We start from the raw sequence: 13,677 nt of genomic DNA on the forward strand, positions 1-13,677 counted from the left end.
AGAGACTAGTGGACAGACAGGTGGAGGGACAGACAGGTGGAGGGACAGACAGGTGGAGAGGCAGACAGATGGAGAGACAGACAGGTGGAGAGGCAGACAGATGGAGAGACAGACAGATGGAGAGACAGACACACAGATTGTACATTCAATCCTTAACACACATGTCCTGTTCAGACAGGACGCGAGCTCTATTCCCTGGGACATTCCATGGGGTCCCTGTTGAAGGAGGTTCCTCTCGAGGTTTCTTCCTGTTTCCATCTCAGGGAGTTTTAAACTTATCATTTATACATTTTTCCTCACATTTTTCAAACGTACTATTTTTTATTGCCGCTATTTTGCGTTAAAGCACTTTACAAATATATAGAAATAAATTAAGGGGAAATAGCCGTTCAGATTCTGCGTGAAAATAACAGATATGGCAACACCACCTCCATTAGCGCCTCATTAAAAATTTGACTTCGGCTTCGTCCCAAAATTTCAAACTGTAGCCAATTAATTAGCGCATCCTTCTTAATTACTGCAGCAGTTAGTGTCCACAAGGGGGCGCTGTTTATTTACTTTTTTTTATTCTTTATCAATTAAAAACTTATTTTGAAATTGAATAATGTTAGTTAGTGTCCACGAGGGGGCGCTGTTTATTTAATTTTTTAATTGTTTATAAATTAAAAACTTATTTTGAAATTGAAATGTTTCTTTTTTTTTTTTTTTTTTAACACTTAGACTTTATTTCAACATAACAGCAATTCTAAATAATTATACACATTACACCACTCATTTACTCACACATCGTTAATATCGCTTTATACTGTATACAGGGTCATGGGGGGGGGGGGGGGCGTGTCGCCTATCCAAGGAGACTTAGGGCACGAGGCAGGGTACAATCTGAATGGGGGTGCCAATCCTTCTCGAAGCACACACATACACACACACACACATGTTCATTCACACACTACAGGAAATTTTGGAAAGCCATGTTGTCTAATCTGCATATTCTTTGGACTGTAGGAGGAAGCCGGTGGACCCGGAGGAAACCAACCAAGCATGAAGAGAACATGCAAACTCCATGCACACAGACCGTGAGGCGGGAATCGAATCCGGTTCCTGAAGGGTGCGATGCGACAGTGCTAACAACTACACCACCATTATACCAATAAAAAGAATAATTATTTAAACACATAAAAACACAATAATAAAAACACATCCTGATGAATCTGGATCTCTGCTGAGGCTTTCAGATGGTAGGGTTTTGGAATTTTGCACCAACAGCATGAATCCAACCTGCCTTGTGTTAACATTTCAGGCTGGTGGAGGTGGAGTACACTTCATAACATGGTCCTGTTCATCATTCATCACTTGACTATTTGAGTATTGTTGATGAGCGTGTGCATCTGTGACAGTTCACTCATCTACCTCCAGCACCATGTCATAAAGCAGAAGTCGAGTGATCTCAAACTGGTTTCATGATAATGAGGTTCTCCTGAAAAAACTGCAGTAGTGTTAACATGGAGCAGAATCTCAGAAGGGATGTTTGTAACATCTGGAATCCATGGCATGAGGGACTGAGGCTGTTTTAGAGCAAATGAAGGTTCTATCAAAATGCAATCAATCTGTTTTCTCAGCCTCACTTCCCAAACCTATGTGTGAAGAATGCAACTTTTCACTTTTACACACTATATATATATATATATAATCCAACTGTGTTTAATTTCCTATGAGGCAGAATGAAGAATAAACTCAGACTGCAGACTGAGACGGATCTGGACGTGGTGGTGTTTTTGTGGCTACAGGAACTCTAATCGTCTTCCTCATGCATGACTGGGTGGAACACAGTCTAAACACATTGTTTAAGCAGATCTCTCCGCTCTAAACTCTGATTCGTCAGAAGGTGTTAATATCAGCAGCTCTGATAGTAGCGCAGATTCATATTATTTACTTCCAAACATTCTCATTTCCATGGCAACAGCTCGTTTTTTCTGGTTTGAGAGATGCTTTATGAATTCTTAAATCAACAGCGTAAGAGTTTAAGTCTAAATTTTACACCAAACATGAAGAAGCTGCAACTTGTAAAGGATTTACGACCAGGTCAAACTTTTATCTGCATCAAAACATATTGAAAAAACTTTTGCACCCATCAATAAAGAAATTAAATACTGGGACCGTGTTCACAAAGCTTCTTAAGGCTAAAATATAGCTTCTTAGTCCTTAAATATAGGACTAAATTTTTGTAAAGACAAAAATGATTCAAACCCTAGCCCTAAAAACAGCTCCTAAGGTAAAAATTGTTGAGTAGAGATGAGGACTTTTAAGAGGCTTAGGAGTTTCTATAAAAGAAGACAAAATGGCGGAAAGAAGAAATATTCTTCAAACACTGGACATAAAGTTAAAAGTAAACACTGCTCTTCTGTCCAAATTGGTTTTCTTCTTGTTTTACTTCCTTCCATCTCTCTTGGACTGTTGACTAAATACCATCCAAAAGTGCAACTTAAACACTGTTCTACAATCATGTAACTGGTAAAAGCTGAGACATTTTGCTCCCATCAATCTAAAATGGATTATAAGTAATAAAATCAGTTTGGTAAATAAATGTAAGAACTTAAATATAGTGAGTCCTGTGTGGAAAGTGGTGGCTTCAAGAGTGGACACATTTTCAAGATATTAAGATATTTAGCCTATAACAGAAACTTTACATAAAGTCGCCTGTAGTCATGATTAGACAATTTCTTTATATACAAATATTATGATTTCACTGTCTGTTCTATTAGCATATGTTCTAGTTTTACAAAGAGCGCATTTTAAGACCTTTACAGATTTTTTTTTATTAACCAATCACAGTTCTAGAATTACTGCATCATCCCCAGCGACGGGTTCAACCACACCTCCTCACTAAGATAAAGGGTTTTGTACCTTCCTTCCTCAAAGTTGCTCTGAGAAATTTCCTAAATCACTTTTAGTCTAGGACTCCAAGCTAAGACTTTTTAGGATAGGAGCCCTCTGAGAGAATTCTAAGAAGCTTTTTGAATACGGGCCCTGGTTTAAAAAATAAAATAATTAATTATGATCCAACAATTTGATCCAAAACACTTGTTTTAAACTCTGATTTTGTTGCCTCTCTCTGTCTTTAATAATTCACCTTCATAGATTTTAGCTCCAATTATAGAAATTCAGTCCAGTTTGATTGCTTTTTAGTATTAGGTTTCTTTTTGCATTTCACGCTTATGGACAGGTGGAGGCTGTGTGTAGCGAAGGGACTAGAAAATCACATATCGCTACTTTAATGTTTTAAACTTTTTTCCCCTTCATTTAAATGAATCAAAACACCAAAAAGAGTTTTTCATTTATATTATTTATTGGAATACGATGCACAAGCACAAAGAAATACCAAGAGTGATTCACTCCACGTGGTGCAGATGAGAGGAATAATACAGGAAAAGTCAGTAAAAGAAAAAGCGACAGAACAGGAACAAGACATGAGAGAGTGAGTGTATCAAACATCAGAATGTTCCAGAAAACAAGCAGCACTTCCTGTTTCTCTCCTTCTCTAAAAACAGTTTGATAAGATTATCATTAACACAAGGAAAAGGGGGGGGGGGACTTAAATAAATAAATAAAACAACCACAAGACTTTTATTAGGGTTTTAGTAAAACTAAAGGAGCGGGGAGAAGAAGGAGAAAAATTAACAACGGAAAAATAATCTTTCTGAGGTATCGACGTTTCAACAGCAGCAACCGAACAATCTGCAGTTAACAGCTTAAAATAAAAATATAGTAAAAAAAAATAAAAATGTATTAAAAGTAAAAGAAAGAAAACTAACAACCGAGCCTTTACCAGCGACTTTACATCCAAACATCAGGTGAAAAATAATAAAGAGTAAAGTGTGTGAGAACATCAGCGAGTGTTACAGGATTCTGTGGAGAGACCGCGCGGAGTGGGAAGAAATAATCGCTAATAAAGATAAAAATCAGCGAGGTAGAAGTGCACGCGCACACACGCACACCAAACAGTGTTTAGATGAACAGTGATGTCGGGTTCAAGCATAACACAACTTTTACGCTAAAGGCTACTGTCAAGCTATATTAAAAGGAAAAAAAACAATAACAAAGTGGAAACGGGAAATGTTTGTGATGAAGCTCCTGAGGGGAAAATTTTTTTATAAAATGTTTATTATCTAATCGTGACGGAGGCCACTTTTACATTTTAATCTCTTTGTGTCGCGTTCAGTGTTTATATTTAACGCTAAACTCCACCCTGACTTAGGACATTTATATTAAAATAAAATCTGTTGCGAAATCCTATTTGGGCTTTTGCTAACGCGATAATTTAAATCCCTAAACGTGTCAGCTTTCACCGTTGGGTCTTAAACAAAGAAGAGAAACAAAAAGTCATTCAGTAATAATTAAAGCAAAAATCCAGTGTAGAAACAGTGCAAACCTCAAAGGATTCAAAGTCCCACAATGCAATGCAGCTATACGACGTTATGACGGACATCTGGCTAACCAGCTAGCGATCTACGAGATTACGCGTAATTTGCGTGAAAGTCGATGTTTCTGAAGCCGATCCGTTTGAGGGAAGTGTACAGGCGCTGAGGGTAAATACTAAAGCTCCGCCGCATCACGTTTCCTAAGTACAGACGAAGTGGGGGCGAAATCATCATCATCATCATCATCATCATCAGTATGGCATTGTGGGTAACGCAGGAATCCGTTACGGAAATAGGACAGACTTTAAAACAGAGAAACAACCCTTTGTTAAAAGTTAAATATATATATATATATATATATATATATATATATATATATATATATATATATATTTGAGGGAGAATTAGTCTCTCTGTGACGACACTCAACATCCAGCGCTTTGTAACTGTGGACATAAACCACGGCGTGGAAATCAAACGGGTTATGGCTAAGGCATGGACGGACGAGTCCTCACAAGTCGTTCCCTGGTGTTCCCCTCACTGTCCCTAAGAAGTGAACACACTTAGCTTTGTCCAGGGACTCTCGTCCAGCCAAGAGCAGCGACGCTAGTGATCTTTGGCAGCAAAATAAAAAACGTGAACCGAAGCAATGAGGGCCAGCGCGGGAATCTCCACAACGTCCCTGTGGTCCTGAAGAGCAGCAGCCTGAAGACACACAAACACCGGTGTAAGTAAGTAACACACACACACACACACACACACACACACACACACACACAGAACACCAGTTTCCCCTTTAACACTGTTGGAGTGCTGAGATAAAGTGTCCAATCAGGTTGAAGGGAATTTAGCATACGATTACATCAGCACTGCAGAGAGACGACATCATCCGTAAATACACACACAAATTGTGCCAAGTCACGAGCAGCCATGATGCAGTTTACTGCAATCACTAGCCGTCTCACTCTCCGACCGTCTCTCCTTCTTTCGCTCTGTCTCACTCTCCATCTGTCCATCTGCCATTTGACAAATTAAAAGAGACGGTGAGAGAGATAAAGAAGAACTGAGAGTGAGACAGGGAGAGGAAGACAGAAAGAGACAGATGAGGAGGAGCTGAGGATTAACATCAGTGGCAGAGAGGTATTCAGATAGAGAGACAGATCAACAGAAACAGACAGACTTAGTTTTCCTCCATCCGTCTGTCCCACTTTCTCATTCTCTATCTGTCTGTCTGCCTTTCCATCAGTGTGTCTGTCTCACTCTCTGCTCCCTTTTCCCATTCTGTGTCTCAGGTTCTCGGTCTTTTAGCTCAGCTTGATTAAATAAAGACACCCTACACACACACACAACTTTGTTAGCGAAGTTAAAACATGAGCTAGCCAGGTTAGCATGCAGGTTCTAAACCAAAGCTAGTATTACATGTTGATAATGTGATACTTCTTTCCTGGTAATTTGTGTACAGTTTGGATGCAACCGGTTAAAACTGATTTGTGACATCACCAGAGTGTCTGTGAAGCCCCGCCCCTAATCACAACCATACAGACATTTTTTTTGCAGTGTCTAAAGACTGTCAAAGTATGTCAATGAAACAAATAATAATAAAGAACAAAGATTTTTAAATACATACCTGTGTGTGAGTGCAAGTGTGTGTGTGTGATGTAAATGTAACAGAAGTTCATCCAGCACAGATGACGTGCCCGATCCGGCCGTGGAGCTCCTGAGCGTCGGGTCGGTCCTGCGGGTTGACGGCGAGCATGTCCTGCAGGAGTTTGCGCAGAGCGGAAGACATGCGCGAGCGGCGCCGCTGCGGGATGCTCAGGACCATCTTCGGGTTCTCGAGCAGCGCCTCGCCCACGGGCACGATGTCAGCGCCCTGACGCACGTACGTCCCGAGCTGCTCGCGCTTCGACTCGCCGTCGATAAAGGTGATCCGCTCGATCATGGCCCACATGATGATGCCCAAGGCGAAGATGTCCGCCTTGGCCGTGTAGTGCCCCTCCCACACCTCGGGCGCCATGTAGAAGTCCGACCCGCATGCCGACGACAGCCAGTACTTGTTCACGTTGACCTCGGGTTTGTCTTTGTCCTCGGCGTCCAGGCAGCCTCGCGGACCGGATGCAAGTCCCGCGCACACTTTACTTAGCCCGAAGTCGGCCACCTTGAGCACTGGCGATCCCGAGCGCTCCGAGATCAGGATGTTGTCCGGCTTCAGGTCCCGGTGCACGATGTTGTTCTGGTGCAGGAAGGCCACGGCGCTGCTCAGCTGCTGCATGAAGCTGGCGTTGGTGTGCGGGTCGGGCTGCCGGGACAGGACGAACTGGTTCAGATCCCCTCCTTCGCAGAACTCCATCACGAACCACAGGTAGCATGGCTCCTCCGGACTCGACAGCACACGCTCACCTGCCAAAGGTTAGCACAGGGATGTTAATCAACACCCATACACACAGTAAAGACATTCATCATTCCTTTGTTTTAAATAAATCAATATACCAGTGGTCTGCACCATTTACAACTCCGCCAACATATCCCTATTCACACAGGTTTATCATTACCCAACTGTCTCTCACAACACTATGCCCCGCCCACAACTACAACACCTGATCAAGTGGGCGACAAATCAACACCACGCTCATGGACATTACTGGATGTTTTATTTAAAGCTTTATTAGTGACGGGGAAAACAAAACAAAAAAACGATTTGGTAACGTATCAGGATTCTTTCACGACACAATTCATGTGTAAAAAAATGAATAAAATTAAGTTCATGTCTGCATTGGAGGTGTTAAAAATGTCGCAGTTTCACTCCACTGGCATGCAGCACAGCATCCTGTGTAACAGGAGAAAATTATACGTTTCTTTGAAATTGTTACAAGACATGAGCAAGAAATCAAAATAATTACAGAAACAGAAAAACAAATTGTACCAGCTCCTAGATATCATGCTAACATCGTATCAGCTGGTGCCGGGTTATTCCCGCGTTAAAAGCCTTTGATCTGCATTTTTCTCTAAACTCTGAGTGAATTAGTCTAAAAACCACCCATTACTGTAGACACACTTACACCAGTCTCACAACACACCAAGACTGTGTGTGTGTCAGAAGAACAGTGTAGCTTTGTGTCTGATTTAATGTGAAGTTACATGTTACACTCCTGCATTTGAAGTTAGTTTTTAGTGTTTAAATGCTGCAATGGGTTTTTAATGTAAGAAAACTAACGTCATAAGGAATGGGTGACATTTAATTACTCAAAACTTTTTAAAGGTTAAAATTGAGGGAAATGTAGTATCGAGTTGGGACATTTCTAAAACTGTGATACTTATAGAACCACAAACTCTAATGGAGGTATTGAGACAATATCGTACGGGGAGGTGATTGATGATATATAAACATACATACATACAGAGTCAGCCAAATAAATGTATACACACACTTCAGGAAAAGAAACACATTATGAGGTATATCATATAAATATAATATTTAGAATATTAACACATTACTATCATTAAACTGTCATACATCAATATATATATATATATATATATATATATATATATATATATATATATATATAACGTATAGCTATAAATTTAGTATAAAAATAGTGTTAAAATGTTAAAGTTTTTCTTTTCCTAAAGTGTGTCTACATTATTTTTTTAAGTACTTCCGCGTCCCGGAGCGGCTACCATAGAAACGGCGACCTATCAGAGACGGTGTTATAGGCACGTCATCGCCTTGTAACCAATCAGATTCGAGGATTCGCGAGCGCTGTCCTATCATGGCCGAGTTTTTGAAAAATAACTAAAAATCCAATCACTTCCGGGTCAATGCCGCCCGTAACCCCGCCCCGACTCCGCAATGCCGTTCGATCGGGAGAAACAAGATGGCGGCGTGACCCGGCAGGTAAACAGCCCTGCGCGGGGGGTTTTGCGCACCTTTGAGCGAGGTCTCCACCAGGCGCAGGTACTGCCGGGAGCGCTTGTTGCCGTGGCTCATCCTCTGCGCGAGGCCGTTCCTCTGCAGCACGCACTCCTCCAGCTGCACCACGTTCTCGTGCCGCTTCTCCAGGCTGGTCAGGGCCCAGAACTCCGCCAGCGCGAGCTCCACGTTCTCGGGCGCGTCGCAGCGCAGCTTCTTGACCGCCAGCACGGCACCGGAGCCCCGCGCCACCGCCTCGTACACCACGCCGTAGCTGCCGCGCCCGATCTCCCGCAGCAGACTGTAGCGCGGCGCCGACACCCTCTGCTCCAGCGGGTTCACTTCTCCTCCTCCTGCTGCTGCTTCTCCTTCCTCCTCCTCCTCCTCCTCCTCCTCGTGCTTGTCCTTCTCTCCCAGGCGCGCGCGGAGGTTCCCGGTGCTGAGTGAGCGCAGGACCGGACCGTGCTCTCCGGAGCGCTTACAGGCCCTGCTCACCCGCACCCTCCGTCTCACACACTCTCCAGCCTCCATCACCGCATGTCCGCCAAACTCCTGCAGCTTCGGGCTCTGTCTCTGCCTGAATGGAGCCCGGACTGTACCATTACCCCCGGGGGGAGGGGAGGGGTGGGGAGGGGAGGGGAGGGGTGGGGTGGTTTCGAGAGTTCAGTTCAGTTCACCAATCCCTTTTTCTTTTCCTTAACTGAGATAAGGAACTTCACCCGGGTTGCCAGATCAACTACAAACACAAATACCAAAAAAAGTTGTTTTTTATTTATACTTGTGTAATCAGAATCACCTGCTTCATTTGCATATCAACATTTCATTCATTCCTTTTTTTTGCACTTCCTTAATTTCAATTTAGAATGCAGTTCAAATAAATCATGAAGGAACCGAAGAGTATAAACCTACTTTCATTGTTGTTCCCATCGACCAATCACTGATGACTATTGTTTCCACCAATCACTGATCATTATCATTCTCATCAACCAATCATGGATCAACTTGTTCCCATTGACCAATCACTGATTACCATTGTCCAGAGTGATCAATCACCAATCATGGTTTTATCCAAATAACCAATCAGTGAGCACTGAGCTTTACTTTATCTGATATGTAGCAAATTCAAAGATATATTTAAGCCCCGCCTACTTTACAGACACTCCCTTACATATTTTCCTCAAAAGCTTCTTTTTCTTAAATATATCTTGATTTAGTGTGTCACTATACCATATACATAAATTCCACTTAGCAATCTTTAACCCTCAATCAGAAGCACGAGTCTCACTTTCTAGATGTTTTCGGCATTTCTAAAACTCCAAGTCTTTATTCCAACACCTAATAAGATGCTAAGGCCATTTTATTTTGATTGTTGGATTTATGTTACAGTTTGTATTGAAAATGTTATACCATCTATTTTATTTAAAAAAATAGACAATAAATAAACAAATTTTCAAAACTAAAATATTCATTTTAATAAAAAACAACAGGCGAATTATTAGACTTTTGGCTTTAGGAAGCATGAGCATGTAATCATATAAATCCTCATTTGGAAAAAACAAATATTTTAATATAAAAATAACATTAATAAAAAATGACAATGGATCAATGTAACAAACTGAATCTACATTAATCAAGAGTCTAGAACTCGATGTTAGTTCAGGGGAACGGAGGTGCAGAACACTACTTCACACCTTCAGTCCAATTAGTCAATAATTAAGCATTAATTAAGCATCATTTATCAGCTAAGATCAGCTCTCACACTTCTATAGTTGGCATGAATACACTATTTCTGAAGGTATGAATGAATTTCTTCTCTCCTCCTCTAGAGGGCAGCATTGGGCCCTCCTGACATCACGTCATACACCTGTGCTGGTGACGTCATGTTTCTTACTATTTAATTATATGTATACAAATTTATATTTCGTTCTCTCAGGTGACACTTTAATTAGAGGAATGAGCAGATGATGCTTCAAAGGGTTTAAACAAGGACAGAACGTGAAACATGGAGGTGCTGGGATTCAAACTGACAACCTTCTCATCAGTAGTCTAGACCCCTTATCAATATGCAACATGATATGCAACATAATCATTGAGTTACGCTTGATTGTATTTATTTGATTCATTTACTGCTTTTTAAGATTCCTAGTAAAAGAATTTCTGGCCCAGAAATGAACCCGGGGCTGAGAAATGATACCCACAACACACTACATACCACTACTTAAAAATATATATATACTTATACTGTATATGCTCAGCTAAAGCTGCAATCTTTTGTATTTGAAACACAAACTTTTCTCTTAGGTCTGATGTAAAAGCTAGCGTGGTTGTCCAGGGCGAAGTCATATCCTTATGGCAGGAATCCTAATTTAAATCAACAAAGATGAAGAAGTTCTACATGCAATATTTCACATATAAGACAGGTCAACCTATGACAGTAGAAAATAATGCAAACTGTGTGTGCTATGGCTTTTACTGTTGATGTTTCTACCACGCATCTTGTCTAAGTGTGCACTATCTCCATAAATTTTTTTCCCTGACCATGTTTCTTCCACAGAGCTGACGGTTCAGCACTATCCTTCCAGGTTTTGTTACCATCTTGAAGGGTTCTTTAACCAGTTACAATTATAATAAATCATTTTAGTTGTTTTCTTTGCTTGACACAGATCAATAACCTAAATCTTCTGAAATGGTGACTTTTTATGACCAGGCCGTGTGTAGCACAGAGTGTACAGGTCACAGTTGGAAGAGGGTGAATGCTCCATAAGTAAACGATCAGTAGTGTTAGCTGGCTAGCCTAACGCTAACAAGCACATGCTGTAATCATCCCTGTTGGTCTTATGCTGTACTACGCTAAACCTTGTAAAACTTTGACATGACATAATATTGGACTTTTTATGCAAACTGATTTAAACATCTACCTTAAGCAGGTTAAAATAAGACACACACACACACACACACACACACACACACACACTGTGTGTTTAAAATCCCAGGAAGACACAGACGCTGTGCTGTACAGCAGATTGTCATGTGGAGCTTTTTCATGAAGGGCGCTCTTAGGCTTGGAGTGGTTGCCATGGCAACTCAAAACCATTGTCATGTTTGAATTTCTCAGAACATAATGCACAAAAACAGAGAGAGAATACAATGCAGATGCATGTGCAGTGTTAATGTATGCATCACGAGCGCATGAACGAACAGATTAAATGGATCATAGAGGTTTCCTGTGCTGGGACACCGGCTCAGAGCAGCTCGGGAACACAAACTAACTGGTTTCACAATTGTTAAATGTAACTATAAATAGATAAAAAAGTACAATATATTTTTTCATTAAGTAAAAATTATAACTGTGGGTTAATTGCTGCGTAAGAGGAATAACACACTTCAGACCGTGCGGCTGTAGGAAAATTATTAACACCATATGTCTGCTTAAATTGCTTATTTGAAACATTTTTAAACAATTTTTACAAATAGTATATTTTTATGATATATTAATATATGTTTACTGTATTAAGCAAATAATGTCATTTTATATAAAGCTCATTTACATGAACAGAATGTTTATAAAATATAAAATAAATCAATACTTATTAATAAATAAAATAATTAATTTAAACAAATTGAGTAACTCAAGTCAAATCAAACATTATTTATATAGCACCTCTCTATATAAAGTGGTTTATACTTAATTCTAAGTATTACAATAAAACAGAATGAGATAAAAATAAAAAAACAAAATAAAAAGACTAAACAAAGTAACATTAAAATTAAGTGAAAATAAATAAGGATAAAAATAATTGTGTTAATTAATAATGTATTAAACTTATGTAAAACTGCAAATCAATATTTTTATTTTGAATTTGTTCTTTCTTTCTTTTTATTTTTTGGTTCTTTCTTTCTTAATTAATTTAATGTTTTTTATTTTATTTTACCTGAGCAGGGAGAAAGATTTTTCCTGAGACACGAGGATGTCGGCCTTGTTCCTGTTGTTCCTGTTAAACATGGCTCTCAAGATTGTTGAACACACAGCTAATTAGGTGTTCATGAGGAGTTTAACACTCACACATCCAACACACACATGTGCACACACACCCACACACAGAAGTGCTTCATCACAATTACAGTCCTTGTGCATCTGAAGAGCGACTGATTGTCTGAGAGTCTGGAAGCCAAGCAGAGACTTGAGGACCTTGAGGTCCAGCCTAAGGACCAAGGTGTGTGTGTGTGTGTGTGTGTGTGTGTGTGTGTGTGTGTGTGTGTGTGTGTGTGTTTTGGATTGCAAATATTTTCGATTTAACAGCTTCTTCACATTTTACTTTGCATGTTAATTAATCCTGGAACAATAAGACAATTATACAACATTTAGGACCCTTATATAAACAGTATTTTCTTTTTGTCTCCAGTGGAACAGAAAAAACTAAATCCATAAATATGTATGTAATCATCCACCTCATTAGCTAATCACATAGCAGCAGCAACACAAGGTATAAAATCATGTAGCTACAGGTCCAGAGGTCAGTTCATCATGTTCACATCAAACATCAGAATGAGGGGAAACTAATCTCAGTGAACTCATCTGCATATTGTCACAGTTACTGGTTTGAGTGTTTCAGAAATTGCTATTCATCATCTTTATTTTTCACAAGCCAGTGTCTCTAGGGCAGGCAATCCTATATTTAGGAACACCATAGTCTAATTTAAAATCTAAAAAAGAAAAAAAAAAACTTTCCTGGACCACCAAGACCTTTAATCCCACACTGATCATTTGAAACTGAATTAAAAAGATAAAAACACTTAAATGTATATCGTAAATTTTGCCGCCCATCTGCAATACCTCACTGCCCACTGTGTGGTCCACATTTTGGAAAACATTCAATATCATATCCAATCATCTGTCAGGATAAACTGTTGTTAACGAGAAAGGTCACAGGGAGGCTACAGATAACTCGGATTGTAACTCTGTACAGCAGTGATGCGCAGAAAAGCAGCTCAGAATGAACAGCTGGGCTAGACAAGAACAGGAGGTGCACCCAAACTGAACAGGTGAACCAGGAGATGTTTCTAGCCACTATAGGTGCAGTATGCTAAATCTGTTTACATGTCATGCTCAGTGTGTGCTTTTGTATTAGTATCATCATCATCATCACCATCATCATCATCAGTCTGCCTGTCAGAGAGTCTGATTAAACTAAATTAGCACTGCCTGAAAATCGTTTTTATTCTAAGCCTCGCCGTGCATCGTTGCCAAACTAGCAGTAAACAGAACATTAACGTTAAGCTCCTTACCATCTATATTTAGTCACAACTGCACATGCTCCAAGCTCAGATATTCAAGACTCAACATGA

At 40.1% G+C, this 13,677-nt stretch overlaps 1 protein-coding gene across 1 annotated transcript; it reads right to left on the reverse strand.

Annotated features, from left to right (window-relative positions):
- Positions 1 to 4,810: 4,810 nt before the first annotated feature.
- Positions 4,811 to 8,945, reverse strand: stk35l (serine/threonine kinase 35, like). The gene is made up of 3 exons (XM_053498036.1): positions 8,349 to 8,945; positions 6,046 to 6,818; positions 4,811 to 5,123 (listed from the first exon to the last, which is right to left on the reverse strand). The coding sequence occupies exons 1-2, from the start codon at positions 8,860 to 8,862 to the stop codon at positions 6,094 to 6,096; spliced, it is 1,239 nt and encodes a 412-aa protein (XP_053354011.1). The 5' UTR covers positions 8,863 to 8,945; the 3' UTR covers positions 4,811 to 5,123; positions 6,046 to 6,093.
- Positions 8,946 to 13,677: the final 4,732 nt, after the last annotated feature.

The sequence above is a fragment of the Clarias gariepinus genome, chromosome 6 (assembly GCF_024256425.1).
Source record: "Clarias gariepinus isolate MV-2021 ecotype Netherlands chromosome 6, CGAR_prim_01v2, whole genome shotgun sequence".
NCBI classification, from domain to species: domain Eukaryota; kingdom Metazoa; phylum Chordata; class Actinopteri; order Siluriformes; family Clariidae; genus Clarias; species Clarias gariepinus.

Coding starts and splice junctions, on each gene's coding strand:
- stk35l (XM_053498036.1), bottom strand. CDS start 8,862: ATGGAGGCTGGAGAGTGTGTGAGACGGAGGGTGCGGGTGAGCAGGGCC. Junction 6,819..8,348: donor GGTGGAGACCTCGCTCAAAG/GTGCGCAAAACC, acceptor AACCTTTGGCAG/GTGAGCGTGTGCTGTCGAGT.